The sequence below is a fragment of the Chironomus tepperi genome, unplaced genomic scaffold (assembly GCF_022539635.2).
Source record: "Chironomus tepperi strain 1889 unplaced genomic scaffold, CSIRO-AGI_Ctep_v1 contig_100, whole genome shotgun sequence".
In the NCBI taxonomy this organism is placed as follows: domain Eukaryota; kingdom Metazoa; phylum Arthropoda; class Insecta; order Diptera; family Chironomidae; genus Chironomus; species Chironomus tepperi.
Genome location: NW_027226222.1, coordinates 1959153 through 1984065, shown reverse-complemented (window position 1 = coordinate 1984065; position 24913 = coordinate 1959153). Strand labels below are relative to the sequence as shown.

The 24913-nt window shown below is 32.4% G+C and overlaps 1 protein-coding gene across 2 annotated transcripts in view; it reads right to left on the bottom strand.

Annotated features, from left to right (window-relative positions):
• Positions 1 to 23646, bottom strand: part of CrzR (corazonin receptor) — a 29303-nt gene extending 5657 nt beyond the window's left edge. For both annotated transcript variants that reach the window (XM_070635978.1, XM_070635979.1), the window contains exons 1-2: positions 23042 to 23646; positions 22728 to 22769 (exon numbers count right to left, since the gene is read on the bottom strand). In XM_070635978.1, the coding sequence (XP_070492079.1) occupies positions 22728 to 22769; positions 23042 to 23641 (642 nt within the window). In that variant the 5' untranslated portion in view covers positions 23642 to 23646. The remainder of the gene's footprint in view (positions 1 to 22727; positions 22770 to 23041) is intronic.
• Between the last annotated feature and the right edge of the window lie 1267 nt (positions 23647 to 24913).

Genomic DNA, 24913 nt, shown 5'->3' with positions numbered 1-24913 from the left:
TCCTTTATACTTATAGTCTTTATATTTCGTTAAAGAGAATTTAATCCATGATTAAAGATGCCGATGTTTAGAGATTGAATTAGGGCGGCACATATTTATTTTTAAGATGTTATGGTTATTGCTGTTGTTAAGTATAATAGAGTATCCTGAACACTTATTTAAATATAGGAGAATTGCGGGAGTTAATTCGATATATAGGAATGCTGGCATAGTGAAAAGAATCAACAAAGATTCAACAATTCCATGTTTTTTAGATTAAAAAGAGTGTAATAAATCGAAGTAAACAAGGCTTCTTATAGTAAATTTGGAGTAAACATGTTATGAACAGACTCCAGACTTCCTAACTGCTCCTTTAAATTAAAGTAGTCTGAATAGGCAGATCAAAGGGACGCCTGATAAGCTTATAAATAAAAAGGCAATCGACATATTCAATGTGGTACTTTCCGGTGCGACACAAGGATCTGTTAGGAAGCCCAATGGAACTTTAAATCTATGCCCGAACGGCACAATGCGGAAAGGAATTGAAAACCACGTGGTCGACAGGTAATTAATACGGCGACATAACGGTGCATTAACGAACACGGTGTTCTGGTTGTCGACTTCATTTCTTACTTTGTTTCGCTTGGGTTGCATTTGGAATTCACCAGTCTGAAGCGTTTGCTATGGACAATAACCAAGATCTTTTAACGACCAGTTCACTTTTAGTCACAATCTCATTGTCATACAAACTCAAACCATCATCTCCTCTAAAATACGAACATAATAAGTGAACGACCCCTTGGCATGCTAATCAGAAAGCTTTAAAATTCTTCAAATTACCAGATGATACGAAACAAATAGAAAGTTTAATGTCTATAGTTCAAATTCATTATCAGTTTTGCAACATTCCTAATTGCTCTTAATGCTACGAGCTTATTCAATAAAATTGGAATCTAAATGCTAAATCCATAAAATTAAAGATTAGTGAATAAAATAGCTTGAAGCAAAATGGAACACGATAATTACCAAAAGCAAAATTATGTTGATAACAAGATAGATAATTTGCAGATGTCGGAACCAAAAGCTTTTATAAAAAAAAAACAAAGTTGAACAACACCTTAAATTATCATTCAATTATCTAGTTCAGCATAAATCAATACATTTTATTATGAATGAATGAACTGAGAACAGCACGACTGTTAAAGAAAATGATCCTTAAGAAGCTGTTCTTTTGAGATTGGTGATAATACAAATTATTTCGTATACATAGCTTGGAAATACACACAAGCGTAAATATCTGAATAGCTGTAATAATTTTTTGTTGTTGTTCTATATCTCTCATTCGTGCTTTGCGCCCTTTTTTTGTATATCATAAATCCCTACAACAAATAAAATAAAAATATACAATAGAATGAACGGAAATGACAGATAAAGAATAGAGTGAATAATAATATCATATTTCAGCATCTAGTAAACTGTATCCAGTGTAATTGACTCAAATTGGAGCAACAGAGAGAACAAAAAAGAATCATCAGGCGAGTTTAACGAAAGTTTTGCCCTCAAGTTGGATGTTATTGTCACAAGGGTGCTGCATTGTGACCGAATAGAAGTTTTGTTTGGGATAAAAAAAGTTCTTGTGGGAGCTGGGTTGCTGCTTTTACAGCAAAGACATCAAAAACATTTACTTTTTTATATATGGGTGTTGATATATATTTTTCGGTACATTAAAGTTTTAGGATCCGAGACAATTTTTGGTATTGTCAAGTTGAGGTTAGACACAATATAACATTGTCTCTGACTTCTTACAGTAATAATATTAGTCCTACTCGGAAAATGCTCAATAAAGATAGTCATCTTTACGGTCATAAAAAGTATTTCAGAATATTATATCACTCACGTACACAGACACACACATATTTGCTATAAAGCATAGTCATTAAACGTTTATTTGGCACTTTTTGCTTGTTTATTGTACAGATGACTCTTATATAGACTATGGATTGATCTCAGTAAATGTTACAGGTCAACTGTTGTTGTTAAGTTTGATTTATAGCGTCTTATGATTCTTGCAACGTAATGTCCCTTAATTTTAACATTTTCTGATTGAGTGAGAAAGCTTGATGCTCGTGTTACGGATTAAATAGCAATAATGTGATGCTCAAATAGAGATAATTGAATTGTATCGATAATCAAATCACGATTTGTATACTAAGAGCATCTACGCCACAGACTGATAATTTTCTTTTACGCTTCAACTTAACATTGCTGCAATCTCTACCTGCTGAATATATGGATTCTTGTTTTTCTTTTTTCCAAGTATACAAATAAATCTGCTCTATCGTAAATACATGTATTTATTCTTTTTGATCCGTTAGATTCGTTAGATACATGGAATCAAGTTAATTGGAATTCTTATATCGTTATAGGGTCTATTAAGTTGTGATGTCTAGCATCTAGAGAATAAAAATTAAAGGTTACTTCATATTGAACGACTAAATGACGTTTGGATTCTTAAGGTTTATATAAGAATATGATTACAGTTACTAAGTGTCCGGATATTGATTTATGATGTATGCTATGGAGGAGAAGAGATCATTTACTATGTTGTCTTTTGTAACTCGTCGCACAAAACAGGTTAGTATTTTAATAAAATTCGAGACGACATCAAGATCTGGTAATAACCATGACTCAAGCATTCTTATCTGTCCTGATAAATTTCGAGTAAATGTCTAGTTTCCAAAAATTCTTAAAATATAACTCAACTGTCGTTTAAAATTCAAATTATATTTGCAACTCCAATCAGTTGATTTTCCCCTTTTATAGTTGTAGGCCCCTTCATATAAATATTTTAGTCTGTATTTCAACTTCGAAGAATAAACATAATCTTTATTTAAATTATTTAGGAAGTTCCTAATTTAATTTATGAATAAATAAGTACTGTTGTCTTATCTCTAATCGTTTTGTTTAGATCTATTACGTAGGCTACTTCCAAATTTATAACATACAATTCTTGACATTAAATCATGATTGAAAATAAACTTGAATTAAATTTGATATAGAAGATTAGGTTTAATTGAGTCCTCAAGCAATTAACTTGAAATTGGATATTACAATGTTACTGCAACTTGTGTGTTAATAGTTATAGGCAATCGTTCCCAACAAAATCATTTAAATTGAATTACTGTTTAATAATTCATACAAAAGGCAATTTTAGTTGCCAGCTAGTGTGAAGCTTATAGAAATTTTCCCACAATATCATTTTTATTCACTCAGACTAGTGAACTAAATGATCCATAAGTGATAATGGGAGTGCTTGCGTAAGATAAAGCGAAAAGAAGTCGAACAAGTAGAACAAGCTTTAAAAGTCATCAGAAATATTCAGAATTAAAGAATATTCAACGTATCTCCAAAAACATTGAAGAGACTTTTATTCACGAGGAAATTATCAGAAGAAAAAGTTTCAGTAAGATATGTATTACGAATGAAACATCTTATTATTCTCTTTCACAAAACAGGTAGGAATGGCCATACGATAACATTCTTCTTTATATTCTCATGAACTTTTTCATTATCTTTTCTTAACGTTATTTGTAGTACAAATAATAAAATATAATTTCATAACGGATATCAATGGTTCAATGCTATTATTAATAAAGTTGGGAATGAAGAAGTTTGATTATTGTTACAGACTGTCTTTAAAATATTATGAAGAATTCAGTGAAAATTGATTTAATGTGAAAATGACTAGAATGATTGCATCAGACTGAAAGTCAGACAGATTTAATTTTTATTCGAAATAAAAAGTTTCCAGTTAATAGTATTATCAAAGACAACTTGTCATGAATCAAATAAATTGTCCCGAACAGCACAATGCAGTGAATTTCAAAATTAGTTGTACGGTATGACACAGCAAGCTACGATAAGACATAGTTACACTACTGGTACGATTCAATGGAATACCTGTTCTGTACCAATGATGCACTAGAAGTGTTTTGCGATGGTACGGTATTGGTACTCTAATGGTGTAGGTGCATCATTCCAGTCCATCCTTCAGTTCCACCGACGTATTTGCACCAGAGAAATACCGCCGGCCACAGTGCATCTCCATATTAAACCGGCAAAGAAGTGACGCCTAACCGAAAATACTGTATCACTCGGGATTCATCTCCATGGATATGTCAAGGAACTTATTCCTGATTCCATATATACCTTTAGAATCAAAAGGCAAATAAAACCTGTTCAATGGAATCAAAACAAAAATTGTTTTCTACAACATCATTCAGTATTAGTTCAGAGCTTGAATTCTTTGATATTCATATTTCCAACATATTTCTAAATGAAATCTTTAAGCTGTGCTTTAATGTACTAAAGCACAGACTTTTGAAGTACGGAAGGGTAGAAAAAATATTACAGCAACTGAATGCATACATTAACCATAACTGTGTAATCTATAATTTTTCATCCTCAAAATATTCCAAATAAAAAGAAGCAAGTACCTGAACAGACTTGATGGAAATGAAAAAAGGCTGCTACATTTTTCATAACATGCTCCATAAGCTTCGCTTTCGGATGATTTTGTTAGATGAAGGGATAAATTACATCATTTAGTGGGTCAGGACGAACTAAGAAGAATTATTACTGAAAAAGCAACGAGACATTACACATTCTTATTGTCTCTGTTCTCTGTTGGTCACGCCACATCCATAAATTGGCATTTTCAGACAAAAGATAAACGTATTTGTTTACTTTTCGGCAGATTTCGAAGAAGGAAAACGTAGAAATGAGAATTTTATTATAGTAAATATACGTTTGGGGTCATGAGCTTTGTTAGGATCATTTGCATATCTGAAATCAGGTCTAGGTGAAGTTTCTATTGTGTTCATAAGAAAAATATTGTTTACAGCATAAATAGCTAGTCATAATATCTTTTGTCCTGCTGAGAATTTTCATAATACTCAAATAAATCCATGAGTCAATGGAAATTAAGGAACTGACATTTTATATCCCATTCATAAATTGAGGTTATAATGTTTTGATATGAAAATTCACATCTGTATGTTTTGATCCAATAATAGATGCTGTTTTTCAAGGCCATGACTTCGTTCTGTGTGTATGACTTAGTGGTAGTCGACTTAAAGCTCTGTTCAGTGGTGAACAATAAACTATCCGAACTATGTATTTACATATGCTGAATACTTAAAAATTTGAAATTGAAATAACATGAAGTAGTTTCCGCAGCTGTATCTAACGTTACTTCTCTATAGCATCAACTCATAATACCTGGAAAATATGCATCTGATAGATATCAATTTCAATATCACATTTTTCTTTCTCGCTTGCCGTTACTTCCTGATATTGAGTGCCATTCTACCCGACCAGCACAATCTGTTCTTTAAAGCACATCCACGTCGGCCTTATTAACAGTAAAACGCCAAGTTGCTCTGACGGTGTCGTGATTCATTGTATTGCTCGGACTGCGGATCTAGGAACATCTCAGTACAGTAATATGTAGTAAGTATGAGTAATATCAACCATACATAACCATCAAGCTTGTAGCATTAAGAAATAAAAAATTGTTTCTTGTTCCTCTTGTAAAATTATTTCAAAAATATGAACACAATTTTTCGCTTCCTTTAAGAAAGGAAACAGTAATGTGATAAGGGTTGAAGCTTCTCCTCGACTTTATGCTACATAAAAAAAAGTAAGTCTTGTATAAATTTTTATTTTATCTTTATATCTGTCGATTTCAATATGTGCATGTATATCTCGTAATATTCATGGATGTTTCGTTACCATACAAATTGCTCGATAACTGATACTAAAACTTTTTATTGCAGCATTTAAGTGTAGTGAAGTAATACAAATGAATTTTCATCATACAAAATAGGTCATAAAGTTAGTTTGAAAGTGATTCACTCGCTTTAAATGGTAAATTTATTCACTAACAACAGTTCTAGTTTTGAGCTGTATTTTGTCCAGTTTTACATAAATTAATAGTTGCTTAGGTCAGGATGAATTAATAAAGTAATTTGAATGAATCTGAATTCTGTTTTCAATATGTTTTAACGAGAACGAGTGAGCTGCACAACAATGTTGAGTACATCAAGTTAATATAGACGTGGATAAACATCTTGTGTTGGTGATGAGCAGGAAACGCAGTATTTAACAAACACAAAATGAGAAGAAGTCAAAGGTTCTGTTGATCTAACAGAAAAAGGTATGATTCTGAATAATTTATCTCAAATGGGACTCGAATCCACCGTTAAATGATTTTTAGTCGGATGCTGGCAGTACAGATCAATTGTGATCCGTGACCACTGAGCATTCAGGGGTTATACGACTATATGGCAAAGTACCGTATATAAACAATGCATTTTCTATATCTCCCTTATTACTGCATTCTTGTTGATAGAAACATTCCAGGAATTCCATTCCAACAGGTGTTGATAGTTTTAAGACTCAAACCTTTCTTGAATGGACAACTTGATATAATGTCTTATATTTAACTAGACCTACGATGTATCTACAAATGACATTTTCTCCGGAATGTTTCAACCTAAGGACTAGTTACTAACTGCCTACATTATATCAAGTTGTAGATTCGGGCTAATTGCGTCCAACACTCAGAACGAGATTTCTTTAGAGGAAACTCTATAAAAATAAAGCTGTATTTGCGATGGTAAGAAATGTTATGGTGTAATGAACGTAATTTGCAAACGTCATTCACTGTCCTTTTTAGGTTTAGCAATCTACTCCTTCATACTACGAGATATGAATGATATAGTAGATGCTATGGATGTTTATCATTAAATGGTGAAATGGATGATATTGGAAGTTTTGAAAACTATACGGAGATATGTGTCAGTATCACTTCCAAAATACTAAAAATATATTTCTTGAGAATTTTTCTTAAGTTTTTGACAACTTTAATTGAGGTTTTTGGTAAGAAATTTATATTTTCTAAAATTTAACCTATTTTTAGCTTGCTCTACGTCAAACTAGTGCAGTCTTGGACCATCTTTATTTTTAGCGACACACCTTGATGATAAGATTCTTCTGAAACTGGACACAGCATTCGATATTTGGAGCACACTAGTGTGCCGCGACACATAGGTTGCCTACCTCTACACTAGTGTGTCACATCACATAATTTGAACAGCACTGATCTAGAGCTAATAATTAAACTTTTCAAATGTCATGATAAAATTGATAAATTGTCCAAATAATGAAAACTTTCTAACAGCATAAATCAAAAGGATATCCAAAGCTTGAACAATTTAATTGATGATAGAACTTTACGATAGAAAATTAATTTTCAAATAGTTTCTCTATAGAGTAATTGGTAGTTGTTGATACAATACCAATCTGTACTGAACTGTGTTATTCCGTATAAATTAGTAATATTGAAAATGAATTAGAAATTGGCTTCTAGTCGAGCGAACTAAACACTTTTTTGTATCGAGCATAGAAATACGAAGTTGTAGATGGTAAACATGAATGAAGCCAGTACAACAATGAACTATTATTGGAATTACCTCCATTGTGATCAAAACATAATATGGTGAACGGAAATTCATAAGGCTTAACTTCATAAATAATACGTCAATTATCGCTAAAAGTGTTTTGCATAGAACATGGTGTGCATGAGTAGCATGGTGTGCATGACAAAGCTAAGCTTCTGAGCATAAAGAAATCCTTTTCTTATTTCTATGCTAACGTTATTCAAGTGTATGTTAGTTTATGCATAATCAATCTAATGTTATCATAATTTTTTATTGGAAGATATGCAAATCTCTTTAAAGCACGACTCTTTCAATTTCTCTTATTTGCCAAATTGAATTGAGCATAATATAATCATGAATATTCTGTTTGCGAATCCGGATTTTATAACTCGTACTCCTTTCCATAAACACTCATGCAGAGTTGACATGGAAGGGGAAATAATCGGTTAAATCGAGTCGATTTAAGGCTTTCGCATGTGGTTCTATCCATATGTTGCCACCTTCCATCGATGTACCCTACCGCAGGTTGCTACCCTCCTTCGATGAACCTTTCCGTAGATTGCCACCTTCTATCGATGGCTCTTTCTACAGGTTGCCATCTTCCATTGATGACCACTTCTCTAGATTATCACATTTCGCCGATGGTCCCTTCCGCCCGTCCCCGCTTTCAGCACAAATCCATGATAAATTCGAGCCTACACCAAGCCTACACCGGCATAGCTCTGGATTGATGTTGATTCGAATTCTGTTTGAATCCGATACCATGCCAAAGTTACGGCGAACTGGTGCTGGATTTTTGAAAACAGAGAATTTTTACAAGCATTGGGACGTGGCCATCAATAGAGTCAGATGGAAAGCGTTTTGTAATAACCCTGGCTCCAAGTCGAATCATAGTTCTATTAAGTAAGTAAAAGCCGGATTTTGGATCGATTATCCGAGTCGAATAGGATCATCCTCACAAAATTGAGCTTGCTCGATTATATCGATTGAGGACACTCATTAGCACGCTCATTTAGGTGAGTATGCTTATTGTCTGTTAGGATTAGTGGCCCCATGCTTTGTGGGGCATTATTCTAGTACTTCCTTTAATAAGAACCTAACAATAAATATAAATTGTCAAGTTATATCACAACATTAAAGCAAAAAATATGAAATTGTGCTATTGTTGTCAATAAAGTCATTGTACATAAAATATTCAATCTGTCTAAAAAATGACACAACACGATTCAATCTGTCTGATGATACAAAAACAATATCATTCAATTTTGGGGTTTTGTCTCTCTCGCTGCGTGGATAAATGAGATTGTTTGAAGAAGTCTTATCGTAATTCTTACAAGTGCTTAAGTTGTCTGTGGGTTTCGTAAGGAAAAATAAGAAATTCATGGAAATTAAAGAATGACTTTTTGCGAACCGCAATAACTTTTCAGTAAGAAAGCCCTTGAAATGAAAATGCGATTAATTTTAATTTTATTCCAACGCATGCTTTCACTTTCGAATGTTTTTGTGCAAATATTTTCACTCGTTGGCCATAGCAACTATGGTCTGGTAAATATAAATCTTCACGAATGCGAGGAAAGAAGAAGAGGAGATTACACGAGGGAACGTTTAACACGCTGTACGTACTCTTTACTTTACATAATCATTGAATAAATAATAGTAAGGAATCAATAACTCAACGTCTAGGTATTCCTTTCCTACTTTCACTTCCGTTCGATTAACAAAGACGTAATCCTCTTATAATAAGTAATCTTTACTCTTTCTACGGAAGTGTACAAGTAAATAACAGGAGTAGAAAAATGATTGAAATTGTTATTCAGTTTTGGTATAATAAAGAGCTTATAAACACCTTTTTTCACCCTAATACTTATCAATTCCATAGAATAGAAAATTTATTGGATTAATAACAAGGAATTTCTATTTTTTGCACGTTCCATGAAGTTTCATTTACGGGTTGTAGTTCTGGTAACTTTATTTTTTTGTTGCTTTGATCTTATATACTTGTTTGTGTCATTCATTAATCATGTCTATGGCAAAGCTGAGGTTGGGGTCGATTTGGTTTTTGAATGAACTCAAGTGGACTTCGAGTTTTATCCCGAAAAGCACTAGTCATTTGATCGATCCGAAATCCGGCACCAGGATGTTATGACTCTAGAATGGTGCTGGATTCGGTTGAAATCTGACAAAATGCTTGAGTCATACTGGAACCGAAAATCACATTGGCAAAAGCGTCGAATCAAAACTGGATGATGTCGGAATCAAACTGAATCTGGCACAGAGTTAGAGTCACGCCGGCCTTGAACCGGATTTTCGACAGTTTAACCGATTAGTAAGCCAAAACCAAATTTAACCAAAATGGTCCATAAGTAATACATTGATATTTCTTGGAAATGATAATATAATACATATGGAACATTTTGGTTGCATGGAAAGGTAGTGGAACAGTAAGGAAAAGATGACTGATATCGCGGCTCTGATGGGATGCGTAAAGTGACTCAAAATTCCTTTTGAAGTATTGGAAAAAGAAAACAAATATTTGCTGTAGAGCTGAAACTCGACATGCATGATGAATAAAGTTGAGTTGAGTCGACTTATCTACGAAAAAGTACTAATTCCACTTCAAACTTTTTCATACTGACTTTATGACTTGGCACAATTTTATGTATCTCAGTTAGGTGAAACCAGAGCTTTAATTCGATACACTTGAAATCAACTTGAGTCGACTCGGCTCGACTTCGAGCTCTGGGTGAAACCTTAAATCTCGTGATATGTGGACTAACCCCATTTAATACTTTTCAATGCTTACTTTATGATATTTGTGAAGCTTATTCAATTTGAGATCTTCCTACACAAATATCATTAACTTAAATAAACAACAAATACATAAATCAGTATAAGTATCTTATAACTTATATCCCATAATCATACAGTATATCCCCTTTTCATTCGCCATTAATTTTCTATGATTCCTTTCGAATTGAAAACTTTATCCCATTTCAAAAAATTTACAATTATTATTATAGAAAATTATGGACTGAATATTTCATCTAGAATTTCATACTTACTATTTTCCATAGCCCTTGAACAAAGTTTGCGGTTCCCCAAAAATTGCCTTTTATCTTCCCTACATATTTAATTGGCATAAGATTAAATTCATTAAGTTTTGATACTCAACTTTTTTGATATATGTCTATATATATTCTCATATACCCGCCCAATGTCAAACTTAGACAAACTGTTTTTCGCATTCAGTTGAGAAGGGAAACTCAATACTTTTGTGCTTGGTATTGAAAATTGAATAGAGAGTGGTTGGGGGGACGAAAAGGGTTTCAAACAATTAAAAATATAAAATCTACTTTTTGTGATTATGAGAATGTTCAACAACTGTTTTCCTTCCTTAATTTTAATCAAAAAAAGCTCAAAAACACTTGCCATGTAACAACTAGGGTAGTTTTAAAAATAAATCTGTAATTTTGTATTGTTGTGATATTAAAGTGTATTTCCAGTGTATTTACTCGGAACAAGCCTCATAAAAAATAACATAATCCTTTATCACATGAATTTTCGTGAGAAGCTTTTGTTTTCAACAAACTGTGAAGTAATGAAATGGCGTAAAAATATTATTTTTATTATAGCATGACTAACGCGAAACAGGAAGATTATCCCTATTTTTATGAGTTTCCTAGATTTTGTTGGAAGCTGTTCTATTTCAACGTACGTGATGTTTTTCTTTAAACAAAATTAAGAAAGATGAAAAATGATCCTAGGGAAGTGAAATTTAATTTGTTAAAAAATATGAAGTAATAGGGGAAGTAAGTTAGAGTATCATTTAAGATTTTTAACATATTTTTAGGCTGTAAAAAGCTTTAGTTAAGGTTCTATTTAAAGGAAATAAGAAAAATTTAGGTTGGAATTTAAACAGATTTTTTTCTGTACTATCCATAACAGCACAACGTAATTGTTAGAGCCAGTGGCAACGCCGTAGTGGTCCTAAGTAAAATTTCTAGCTATGTGACCTGGTTTTGAGCACTTTCAAAATGTTGTTTAACACATCATACCGCTGAACGGTTCGATTAAAGTACGCAATAATTAAGTGTGTGTCTTGGGGAGATGGGTTGAACATAATTTTTAAGTCTCGAAAGGCCTTAGCAAATTTATTTTTTGTGCAAAATTAAGAATACGCATCCAGGACCGAAGCCAGAATTTTTTTGAAGGGAGAGAGAGGATGTGGTTTGTGGAGAAAACAACTTTATCGGAAAAATTTTTGATCGGAAAATACAAAACTTTCCCAAAAGAAATTTGGGGGTTAGTTTTGGGATTTATTCCTAATTATTCTGACAAATTGAGGAATTTTTTTTTTCTAAAATATTGGGAATGGGAGAATATTGATCACCAGAACCCCCTTTTGAATGCTGGTATGCGCTTCTGATTCAAGCTTAAAGCTGATTAACTCCAGTGTTGGTTTATCATACACCAGATGTAACTCTGGCAGTGCTATAAATAATCTCGTCATAAATCTGTCTTTTTGGACGATATGAATTCTCTCTAATAAGAGTCCACCAATAATTTCTATTAAAAAATTTGAATGTCGCATAATTATTAAGTTTCAATTTTCCTGATGAACGCTAACCACAAAGCTTCTCTAACCATTTTTAAAAGCTTTTTCATTGTTTGAAATTAACCAGAATGATTTTTTTTTTCTCTTAATTATTTGAAACATTTATGAATAAAACAATTAAAAACTTAATTACAATAAAATTGAACAATCAGAGCATCAGAGCATAAAAAATCCTTTTCAATTTATAACTCATGAAATAATTTGAATTCATAAATGAATTATTTTACAAATTCTGTAAAGGATTTAAATGAATTATTTAAAAGCTTACGAACCACAAAATGGGCTCGAGTATTAAAAATTATATACTTTTTTTTTTATTTTTCGCAGCAATTGCCTGGCTTTACAGAAAAATTACATAGCGTCAATCGGAAGAGGTTTTTGTTGCACGCACTGAACAAGATAAATTCTGGCATATTTATTTAATACTTGAAAATGTGAAAATGCGTAAAATGAAATTCAATACGGAATGTTTAAAAAAAGAGATGAAGATTTATTACTGAAACTGCGGAATATGTTTTCTTCTTGCTTATTATGCTAAACGGGAGACAAAACATCACAAAATTATGCGGTTGATTTTTTTTTTAAATTATGGAAATAGCTATCAACTTAACTTTAAAGACTTCACACATATGAAATAAATCACTTTAAGCTGTTAATTCAATTGAGGCACACAAAGTGTGTGTGATCGATATTATACATCATAAAAATATTCTTCCATTGCATCATACTTACTGTATTATTATTCATCCTTTCTGATAAATCGAGCGACAATGTTGCAAGAACTCTTAAAGCTCAACGATTTTATTCTTAATAATAAGTAATTTTTAAAGCTATATTATGTATGTGTAAGCTCAGGTAAACAGCTCATAATCTTCTTCTCATTTTAAATACACGATTTGTTTTTTAATATCATATTGCTTGATTCTTAGTTTTTGTCATTAAACTGCTAAACTTAAGAGGCCGTGGTATCTCAAAACCGAGTGTTTTAATTCAACTCTAACTTTCGTGATCCTAACCTTGTCAGGAGAACCTTCGGGAATTACGTAATGCTAAAAAGAAGATTTTTAACCCTTCCTTTTCTCCTCCGACACGCTTTGTAACAGACTCATTTACCAAAATATGGGTCCAAAATAAAAAATTGTAAACCTTCTCTAAGAACCTCTCTCTGACATTCTCGCCAATTGGAGGCTTCTTGGTTTTAAGTATAGTGTCTTCTCGACACGGTGTTAACAATATTTCAAAGTTCGTCAATAGAAAAATCGTATAACAAACTTTTAATCATGCCTACAAAAATTCTGCTTGTATAACTCCAGAAGATAACAATCGAGCTAATCCCCAGTACTTAGAATTCTGTTAATGAACTAATTTTATATCAATTAACAATCTCATTTAAATAATCCAAAGCAAAATTAAATTGACATTGACATTGATAATGTCAGCGACTATCATAATCAATCGCTATAGAGATAATGACGACTGTTGTCATAGATAGAGAATATTCCGATTTAATATAAAAGTTTTCTTAATTTTCACGAGTTTAACTCCCGAGAGACACAAATGTAGGAGGCTTAGTCACGGAGCTTTTAGGGCTCTTTTAATAAATAGTAAGTGGGTGTCATATGATAGATTTAGCGGAGTCTTATAAGCTAAAAAGCTTTTGGAGCTGAAATTTTAGACAAAGCAGAGCTTTTTTCATTTGTTCCACTCGGGACTTAATCTTCCCGCCCAAACACAAATTCACTTAAACTAAACTTTTCAAATTATTTTGCATAATTTACAAGCTGTGTTAATATTCATTATAAAATAATCAATTTAAATGTTTAAATCCTGAATTATTAAATTCCATTTTGAAATCATTAAAACATTAATTCCAGTGAAATTACAGTATCCATAACCATTAATGCTGGAAATCTCAATAAAAAAATATGAATGATATCAGAAATAAATGATTGTAATAAAAACTCATCGACTTTATCGATAAAATAAAGGAAATTATTGAGGACTCATAATGGTTTGGATCTCGAATATCATAATAATGAATTCCCTCAACAGTTTGATGATCATTTAATGATACTTTAATTCTATTTTTATCAGCATTATTGGCTTATTGAAAAACACAAAGTTTTGGTCGATTTAAAACTTTTCAATAAAACTTTCTGCTATATACAGCAGCATCAATAGACAATCGATGGCATACTTATAATTCCTAATGTAAATAAACCTATTATGCTTATAAACTTTTCCTTAAATTTTCATATACTCTATTTTTTGTGCACACATCATTCATACATAATGGATTTTATGGACCATAATTCCCACATAAAATGTAAGGAATTATTAAGTTAGTAAATTGGAATTAAGTGCCAAGTTTTTTGTTTATCTCTAGAGATAAAATCCTTGAAGATTTAGTTTGCCATTTCCCTTCATTGAACTTATCGTTCAATTCTTGTGTGGGTGTCTATTAATCTTTAAGATTATTGATATTATTTTCATATTTTTTGAGGTTATGAATTTTTCATATTTATGGAATATCTGAATTAGGAGTGACGTAGTTGTTAGAGTGTCGGCCTATCATTCTAACGACCCGGGTTCGATCCCCGTTAAAGTCTGGTCGAATACGGGTGCTTTTTCGCTGTTTCTAGCCACACCAACTCGATTTGTGTATTCGCTACACATGTGCACAAATTGTGGCTAAGTACATTGTATTGATAAACCCTGGGCCATTCAGCTGTGCAGAGTTGGAATAAAGCAAAATGTCCGTTATCATATTTAGACAAAACCCGTCATCTCATCAGAAAAAATGGCTTAAAATTCAATGAGGGAGAGGAATGATGGTGATGGCATCACGATAGCATTAGAGCTTGTGAGAAGCAGCAGTTTAGGTTAGATAGTTTAAACCCTCAGCATTTTGAGTAATTGTAAAATATGCGCTTGAAAACCTTGAGACCCTAGAATTCGAAACCGATGAATGTTAGATTTGTCATGTTCATAATGAAGATGCAAAGACGTAGCTTGTGGGCTAAATTTAAGCTTTATTAAGATACTCAAAAAGCAATGTCAGTCGATAAACCCACAAAAAGCAAACAATTTGATTTGAATTGGATCCGGTTATAATTTTAAGTAATAGAAAATTACATATGAGAACTGCCAATTTATCAATGGCAGTATAAATTAAATTACATTAAATTAGATTGCTTGATTGCTTCATCACAGCAGAGACGTATTCAGTGGTAGGGAGATTTTAGTAATCAACAAATTTTTGACGACACTTCTGTGTCGAAGCATCTTTAATTGAATAAATTTAAACTTTATCCCTGTATCTTTTAAACTCAAAATTTCTGGAGATTATTGGCATATCTAGTTTCTCCCCTCAAAAAGCTGATAAGAAACTCCTCAAGAAGTAATGTAAGGATAAGAGATTTAGAAATATTTTTCGTCACTTAAAATCATCTTGACGGTACAATTTTACTTCAAAAGCTCTTAAATAATCTCATACAAAAGAGCTAAAACTTTTCTGTAATGTTTACGAAATTTTTTAAATAACTTACCAGAAATTTATTGTCGTTACACATATTCATATTCCTAACATATAATGGAACCGCAGTCAACATACATACCCTAATAATTTGTTATTCTATTCTTGGTCTAGAATTCAGCTTTTATCTTGAATAGCGTCTCTTTAACTTGAATATTAGTTTGAAAAACCACAATTTTTCTGTCTATTCAGGCGTGGAAACCTTTTTTTTTATCTCCTTTCAATATTTGCTTTCGTTTTGTTTATATCTGGAGATTATTTTTTATGAAAAGATTTATTCATTCTTTATGCCCTGTATGCTATTGCGTTTTTTCGTTCAGACGATGAATCGATATTATCAATTTAGTCTGGGAAACATTGGATTGACCAGTATGAAATATGTTCATACTTGAGGGGTTGTTTGGATGTTATGTAACAATAAGAGGACGTTGGACGAACTTTAGATATTTAACTTCAAGATATGACTTTTTTTTGGCAGCCATATGTAAGCCAAGCCATATAGTGTAGAACAGTAATGCACGAATGTCAGTTAGATGTCAAAACGGAGATTTTTGTCATGTGCCAGCTGTTAGATGATAGGCATTTTGTAATAACCTTGGCTCCAGGTCTACGCATGGTTCCAAGTAAGTGGTAAATTAGTAAGTATGAACGCCAAACAGAGGCGGCTTCCATTTTGTGTTAATAAAAGAGGTTTAGAGAAGCTTTAAAAGCTCTGTGACGTGTTCTTCTTCATGTGTGTAGCTAGAGAACATATCTATAGACCAGAGTTGACAGGAGACCAATAAGAGGGCGCCTATACTGGAGTCCGAACTCCCAAAGTCCTGCCAACTATGCTATAGACTAAAGAATCAGCTGAACGCCATTTATAAATGAATCCTGCTTAAATTCATCAAAAATATTGCTTATCTGGTCAGAAAATAATAAAAAGTAAAGGTGCGAATAAATGAATATACAACCTTCATCACTGGTTACACTCTCGTCGACTAAAATGATGAAATATGGAATTATAAAAAGTTTTTTCTTCCGAAACATTTTACATTTGGGTCATTCAGGTACACACATCAACAATCTATCCTCTCCTTCTTCACATTCAATCTTGTTCTTCAATTATTACTTCTTGTTGGATTTTACCCTCTTTTTTTTATTCACCACAGCATATCAAATTGTAACGATTTGAAAACTGCACATCATCTATCATTTCTTATTTTTTTTGTTAAGTAACAATTTTTATTGTCACATGTGTATGCTGCATATTATCATACATACTTGAGGGAAGTTAGGAATGTAAGAAGAATCAAAGAAGAAGGTTCATTTGATAAAATAGAATAGAATAGAAAGTTTAAAGTGTAGATAGTAAAAAAAAGTTTTTCATCATGATTCTCATATTGTGTATGTGATAAAAAAAAGAACTTTCCATCTCAAGCACGAAGCATGTTGAATGAATGCGTTGGGTTTGAAGAGATTGTGATGAGAAATTTAACGCGAATTTTATCACAATGCTGATATGTTAGTACTGTATATATGTGATTGTTGAAGAGGAAAATAAGTATTGTGTTGGAAATTTGGCGAATAGATTTGAGGGGATGATTATCAATGCTGTCACAAAAATTGACTTTCAAGACATTTGCTTCAAGTACTAAAATAAGAAAAAACTGTTACGTCTCTAGATTTATATGCATTCATTACTTTTGGACAGTTCAAAGAAATTGCTAGGACACCGCTACGTCGCTGCATTGATGGAAAGACATGAAGCGGCCTTGGTGGCATACACAGCTTGAGATTGATTCGAACTTTTTCTGGGAAAGTTGTCTCGACTCCATACAAAATTTGAGTAGCACGATGATGGCTATTTTCGTTCATTTTTATGACAAAAAGTGAAATTTCCCACGTCTAGATATTCAGGATCAGATTTTGATAGACTCATTGTTGCATGTGAAATTGACAACTGGCAAGCGAGAGTTCTAGCTTCAAACTCAATCATATGGAGGTCATGGCTAACAATTTTCATTTTCAAAAGCAAGTTAGTAACGAAATAAGTAAGCAAACAAATGAGCCCTGATTTCATTTCCAAGTAATTAAACATCATTAGTTTCCGCTTCCGCATCGCAATTATCATTTTTCTTGGGTAAAGAAAAAAAATCACAAAGTAGTCAACTCTCCGACATTTTTGATTTTTGTCGTATATAAATATTCATTACCCTTCTTCGAGAAAGTCTTCAGAAAAAAATGAAAAGCTTTCAAAAATATCTTTTTGGCTGGCGCACTGAAATTCACACGTCTGCCCTTTAAAGCAAATGAATATTACTATAGTTATCTCAGTCATGTTTTTTCTTGACGATATCCTCTGAAACAAAAAAAAAGATCTTGTTGTTGAGATTGATTGATTTTTAAAGTATGGATCATTGATGTTGAAGCGTGTTTCGCCATTAATAAACACAACTTTATATTAATTTTTTTTGAATTCCTTCGTAGAATAAAAAACTGTTGTTGCCTTTGACACTTGAACTGCAGTACGTCCTTAATAGATCCTAGCGACGTTTGTCTCTTTATCGCACACTCATAAAGGTGTAAAGGCCTATAAGGATTAATTTGCTTTCGTGTATGAAGAAAAATTTATTCATATTTATGCCCTGTATGATTGCGTTTTTTTTCGATTTATCACATTTTAAACATTGGACTCAAATGAAAATTTCAAGGAATGTGAAAGGATTACAGTAACAAATGGTAAATACTTGTAAAAGAGTGACTTTTCACAAAGGCAAAGTTTAATCAGGCTGTCAGTTAGATGTCAAAACAGGAATTTGAAAGCTTTGCGATGTTGTGATTGAAGACATTTTGTATTAACCTAAGCTCCAAGTAAGAGCTGGTTCCAGTAAGTAAGTAAGAATGGCTGCCAAATTAAGGCGGCTTCCATTTGGTGTTAATAAATAGGTTTAGAGGAATTTAAACTCCGTGGGGTATCCTTCTTCATGCTGTAGCTAGAGAACATATCTAGTAGACCAGAGTCAGGTCTCCAATAAGAGCGGCGCCTCCACTGGAGTCCGACTCCCAAAGTCAACTATGCTATAGACTAAAGAATCACTGTACGCCATTTATCAAACAACTCCACATTAAATTCATCAAAAATATTGCTTATCTGGTCAGAAAATAATAAAAAGTAAAGGTGCAATAAATGAATATACAACCTTCATCACTGGTTACACTCTCGTTTTGGCTAAAATGATGGAATATGGAATTATAAAAAGTTTTTTCTTCCGAAACATTTTACATTTGGGTCATTCAGGTACACACATCAACAATCTATCCTCTCCTTCTTCACATTCAATCTTGTTCTTCAATTATTACTTCTTGTTGGATTTTACCCTCTTTTTTTTATTCACCACAGCATATCAAATTGTAACGAAGAAAACTGCACATCATCTATCATTTCTTATTTTTTTTGTTAAGTAACAATTTTTATTGTCACATGTGTATGCTGCATATTATCATACATACTTGAGGGAAGTTAGGAATGTAAGAAGAATCAAAGAAGAAGGTTCATTTGATAAAATAGAATAGAATAGAAAGTTTAAAGTGTAGATAGTAAAAAAAAGTTTTTCATCATGATTCTCATATTGTGTATGTGATAAAAAAAGAACTTTCCATCTGGCACGAAGCATGTTGAATGAATGCGTTGGGTTTGAAGAGATTGTGATGAGAAATTTAACGCGAATTTTATCACAATGCTGATATGTATACTGTATATATGTGATTGTTGAAGAGGAAAATAAGTATTGTGTTGGAAATTTGGCGAATAGATTTGAGGGGATGATTATCAATGCTGTCACAAAAATTGACTTTCAAGACATTTGCTTCAAGTACTAAAATAAGGAAAACTGTTACGTCTCTAAATTTATATGCATTCATACTTTTGGACAGTTCAAAGAAATTGCTAGGACACCGCTACGTCGCTGCATTGATGGAAAGACATGAAGCGGCCTTAGTGGCATGCACAGCTTGAGATTGATTCGGATTTTTCTGGGAAAGTTGTCTCGACTCCATACAAAATTTGAGTAGCACATGGCTATTTTCGTTCATTTTTATGACAAAAAGTGAAATTTCCCACGTCTAGATATTCAGGATCAGATTTTGATAGACTCATTGTTGCATGTGAAATTGACAACTGGCAAGCGAGAGTTCTAGCTTCAAACTCAATCATATGGAGGTCATGGCTAACAATTTACATCAACAGAGCAAGTTAGTAACGAAATAAGTAAGCAAACAAATGAGCCCTGATCTCATTTCCAAGTATTAAACATCATTAGTGAATGCTTCCGCATCGCACATTTTTCTTGGGTAAGAGAAAAAAAATCACAAAGTAGCAGACATTTTTGATGTCGTATATAAATATTCATTACCCTCTTCGAGAAATCTTCAGAAAAAAATGAAAAGCTTTCAAAATGAAATTCACACGTCAAAGCAAATGAATATTACTATAGTTACGAGTATGTTTTGCTGACGAAGTCTGAAACAAAAAAAAAAAGATGCTGTATTGATGCCTTTAATATGGATCATTGATGTAAGAAGCGTGTTCGCATTAATAAACACACTTTATATTAATTTTTTTTTCATTCCTTCGTAGAATAAAAAACTGTTGTTGCCACACTTCTTACGTCCTTAAAGATCCTAGCGACGAAATCGCACACTCATAAAGGTGTAAAGGCAAATAAGGATTAATCGTGTATGAAGAAAAATTTTATTTCGATTTTTTCGATTTACGTTTTAACTCAAAGAAAATTTCAAGGAATGTGAAAGGAACAGTAACAGATGGTAAATATTGTAAAAAGTACTTTTCACAAAGTGAAAGTTTTCAGGCTGTCATGAATGTTGTCGGGAAAATGTTGTGCTTGAATTTATTGTGCTGTTGTACAAAACTTGATTAAATTCTTTCTTGCACGGGGAATGAAACTATTTCTAAGCTTGCCAATCAGTGCATCCCGAGCGGCGCCAATTACTCTATCAACACCAAATGGAAACCGCCTTTGTATCGAAACCCTTGAAGCTTCAATATAGCCAAATGAGTTAAACCTCCAAATATTTGTACCTTAAAAGCCTATAGGGTTTTAAAAACCTTTTGGTGCTTCAAAAGTAGACTCACCAAATGGACAATTTCAAACCAAATAATTTGAAGCCAATATAAGTTCGTTTAAAAATTGCTTCTCAAATAATAGTCATTTTTTTAGAATTGTTTCTTCATTGGAAAATACAGCAAATACAAAATTTAACACATTTAGTTAAAATCAGGACGAAGAGATAAAAATCGTCAATAAATAGACTTGTAAAAATATTTTGATTTAGAGGTGCGATTATACCCATATACGTTAACATGTTGTTGACCAAAGTAGAATGTTTTAAGTCCTTACGAATATGTTTAAAAAGTTAGACAATTTAGATTTTTAGCTGATTCTTGAAAACAATTTTACATTACTTCATTGAACTATTTTAAGCGTGAATCTCATTTTTTGAAAATTCAGATGTTTTTAACAAATTCTACTTTCTATTTGGTGACAGATTGGGGGTATCTTCTGGGTATTTGGTATTTGTACAAATACCCAAATAATTGAAACTCTAAAGCCTAATAGCAAATGCTACCCTTAAAAGCTGATTAGGATTGCCTATGGCGGAACATTAAAAGTCTGACGGAACCTAAAAGATATTGGCTGAATTTATGCATTGGTAGAGCTTTAAAATGCTTTGTCGGTCTAGATTATGCATCATATCAGTCACATAAAGCAATATTTTAAATACCATCAAAAGAATTTCTTACTGGATAGATTATGCAAATCAGATTACAGATACCGCAAATTTATGCAATCATTGAGCTAATGGTAATCAAAAGAAATGAGAAAATCTTTCAGGAAGCTTCGACATTATCCACTTTAGCATAAAATTCACGAGAATTCTTTATCTCTTTTAAATTCAATGAAGCATTTGCAAATAAAATTTTACATATTTTTTCGAATAAGCCATTGAATCCCTTCTCATAGCTATAACGTGATTGCTTATGCTTCAAATATTATTTTTAGAATAATATTTTCTCTTCAGTCAAGATTTAAGCTTAAACATAATCATCATACGTTAATATGTTAATTATGAGCTTAATTTAAATTGCTGTAGGCATTGCGTTTACATCTAACTCACGTTTGACGTGATTTGTAAGCATTTTCTTTATACTTAGTGTTAATTGATATAACGAAGGATTCATTTTAATAGAATTTTGGTTTTGGCAAACAACATTTAAGAACATTTGGGGTGACATCCTCTTTCCTCCTTCTTATAGCTACGTCTATAGCTTGAAGTCGATCAGATTATTTGGGATTCGATTTGTATTGACATCTCTAGTCTTGAGCTTAGTGATTCAAATTGAAGTAACTCCTTCTAGCAACCAATTCAAATAATTGACACAACTAGTGAATTAACCCTTTTAAATTCATAATAAACGTTGTTGTCGCTCTTAATTTTCTTTATTTCATCCTAATCCTAAATGTCATAAAATTTCGTATTAAGATAAGTATGTTGATTCTGCAAATGATAAACAACGAAAGATGAGACTTTCGAATATTTCATTAAAACATTTCAACTTTTGTTGCTGCAGAAATTCTGTGTATGTGATAAATATGCTTTTTGACGTCTGAAGTACGTTTAAAAATAAATGTGAAATTCACACGAAATTGAACAAATTTTAAATGATTTAATGAGAGGAAAAATCAGTACTTGCCTGATGATTGAGATTTTCTAAGAAATTTGTAACGAATATTCGAAATTTGAATAATAATATTTGTGCATAGTTGAATACCCTTTTTCATACAAAAGTTCAATTTGTTTTTGAACTTCGAAGAATAAACAATATTTTCAACATTTAAAGCCATTTGGAGTTTTTAATTACATTTCCATCAAACCATACATAATGTGTTGGAATCAAGCAAATGCGCAAAGTCCACAACAGTCAATAAACACTCTTCTTTAACTTGTTCAAGTCATAAAAGTAGAGTTTTAGAAAAATAAACGCTATAAAGAATATAATCATAAAAACAACAAATTCTTTTTAACTACTCACCTGAGGCAGACTAAGGATGAAAGACAGCACATATATAAAAACCTGTAATGAAAAGTAAGTAAAAGGAAATTTTTATGTCAACAACAATAGCAGTAATAATAATCATAAAAAGGAATTGACTTTGTGGGATATATGTGTGTGTGAAAGACTTTTGAACTATTGGGGCTGTTCTAAGATGTTCGGAACTTGTGTAGGACAGAAACATATCCAGAAGTTTTACAGACTGGATAAGAAAAAGATCCAGAAAGCTCACTTTAGACATGTTCCTGAAGTCAATTTTCTATTGATAAGGATAAAGGAAATCCAATACTTACTACAAAACGAGCTGTGTTAAGAAACTTTGATTTCATAGGATATTTCACAGCAACCCATCGATCAATCCCAATAAGCACCAAAACATTTGTCGATAAATATAATGCAAACATTTGAAATATTTTAACTAATTTACAAGCGACATCACCCGCTAGCCATTCAACTGTATAACTCCAAAGTGCCTCTCCAATGATACAGAAAAATGTTACGAGAATGTCAGCAACAGATAGATGAAGGATAAGAGCATATATGGCACTACAACTGTGTCTTAAAGCTCTTCGTGTGGCACGATTCTTTTGTATGTTCCAAATTGTAGCAACATTACCGATTAGCGACGCAATTCCCATAAGGCTAAGTACAATCACTTTTATAATCATTTTATCTGTCAAATGCGGTGCATGGACACACTCGAATGATGCCCAATCTACTTGACTTTGTTGCGATTCGGTTAGATTTTCCCTCAATTGAACACAAAGTTCATCGTTTGTTAAATTCAATGCCATCAACATTGCATGATCTTGCTCGACAGTTGAACCATAATTTCCCATTGAACTTGCATAAAATTGTGCAGTTTCAATTGGTACAATCATATTTTTCATCATCTTGTCTACCCCTACTATTCCTTATAAAATAACAACTTTTTTTTGTTATTTCTTGGTAATTTATTGTTACGTTTCGTATTAAATTGAATTACACAGAGATAGAAGAAAGCACAAACTATAACGTAATGTTCGATGACAAGTCCTATTCAACATATCTATTAGTTTGATTCACATATTCTATAGTAAATTATCCAGTTCATTCATGAAAAAATATATATTTTTTTTATAAACTTCACTTTATTCTGATTTTGCATATATCCATATAAAGTTAAAGCTGTCAATCTCCTTTTCTTTCATAATTGATTCACTTCATTTCTCATATTTGTTGGCATTTCCTTCTATTGTACTACTAGAATAGAAAAAAGAAAAAAGGAAAACATTAATGATAGAATTTTCAGGGATATTTTTTATTCTTCATAAAGTTGATGTGCTTTTGTCATCATTTTGGCTCGTGCGAAAGATTGATGGATTTACCCAATGTCACTTAAAAAGTGAATAATTTTGAACGACATTGTTAATTGAATTGTATGTCTATTGCTATTTTGGAACTTTGATATTGATATTTAACATTTTGTGATTCATATAGTCATTTATCAAAATTTATATCACTAGGATATACGGACAAGTTCTCGAGATCGAAATCTAGTCTACCCGGGAGGTCTCAATCTCGGTCTCGGTCTCAACATCGAGAATTTGCACTAGGATCTGATTGATTGATTTTCCCTATATGTTGAAACCACTTCATGTACTGAGTTCCGAAAATGTTGGTTTTGTCAGACCAGTTGGCAAGGTGCAAATTCATAAATTTTTTGAGGGAGAAGTAGGGCTTGTTTAAATTTAGGGGAGGTAGATTGAGATGTATTTACGAAAAATCCAAGCAAATTGAATAATCCACCCCACTTCCTTCTGAATACGAACTCCCATCCAGAAAAATTTAAAACTCCCATCCCTTCCTGAGCAAACCCCTCCCTGTTGGTTTACTTAGCACAAAATGATAATGACCATCACAATTGCCTGTTGGTGTGATAAACCGAGTCTTCGGGCTACTTAAGCTACTTAGGAGTCATTTAAGCTTACTATAAAAACATAGACTGAGCCTATTATAGTGTCACATTGACAATATGCCTAAGATTACGTGTTTGGTGCTCGAGAGTAATGACTAACTTAGATAACAGAATATTAATTATTAGACAACCCTAATTCACAAAGAGCATGCTTATTACATGAGTGCACCCATGATAAACGATTTATTAGAAGTAAGCCCTAGAGTAA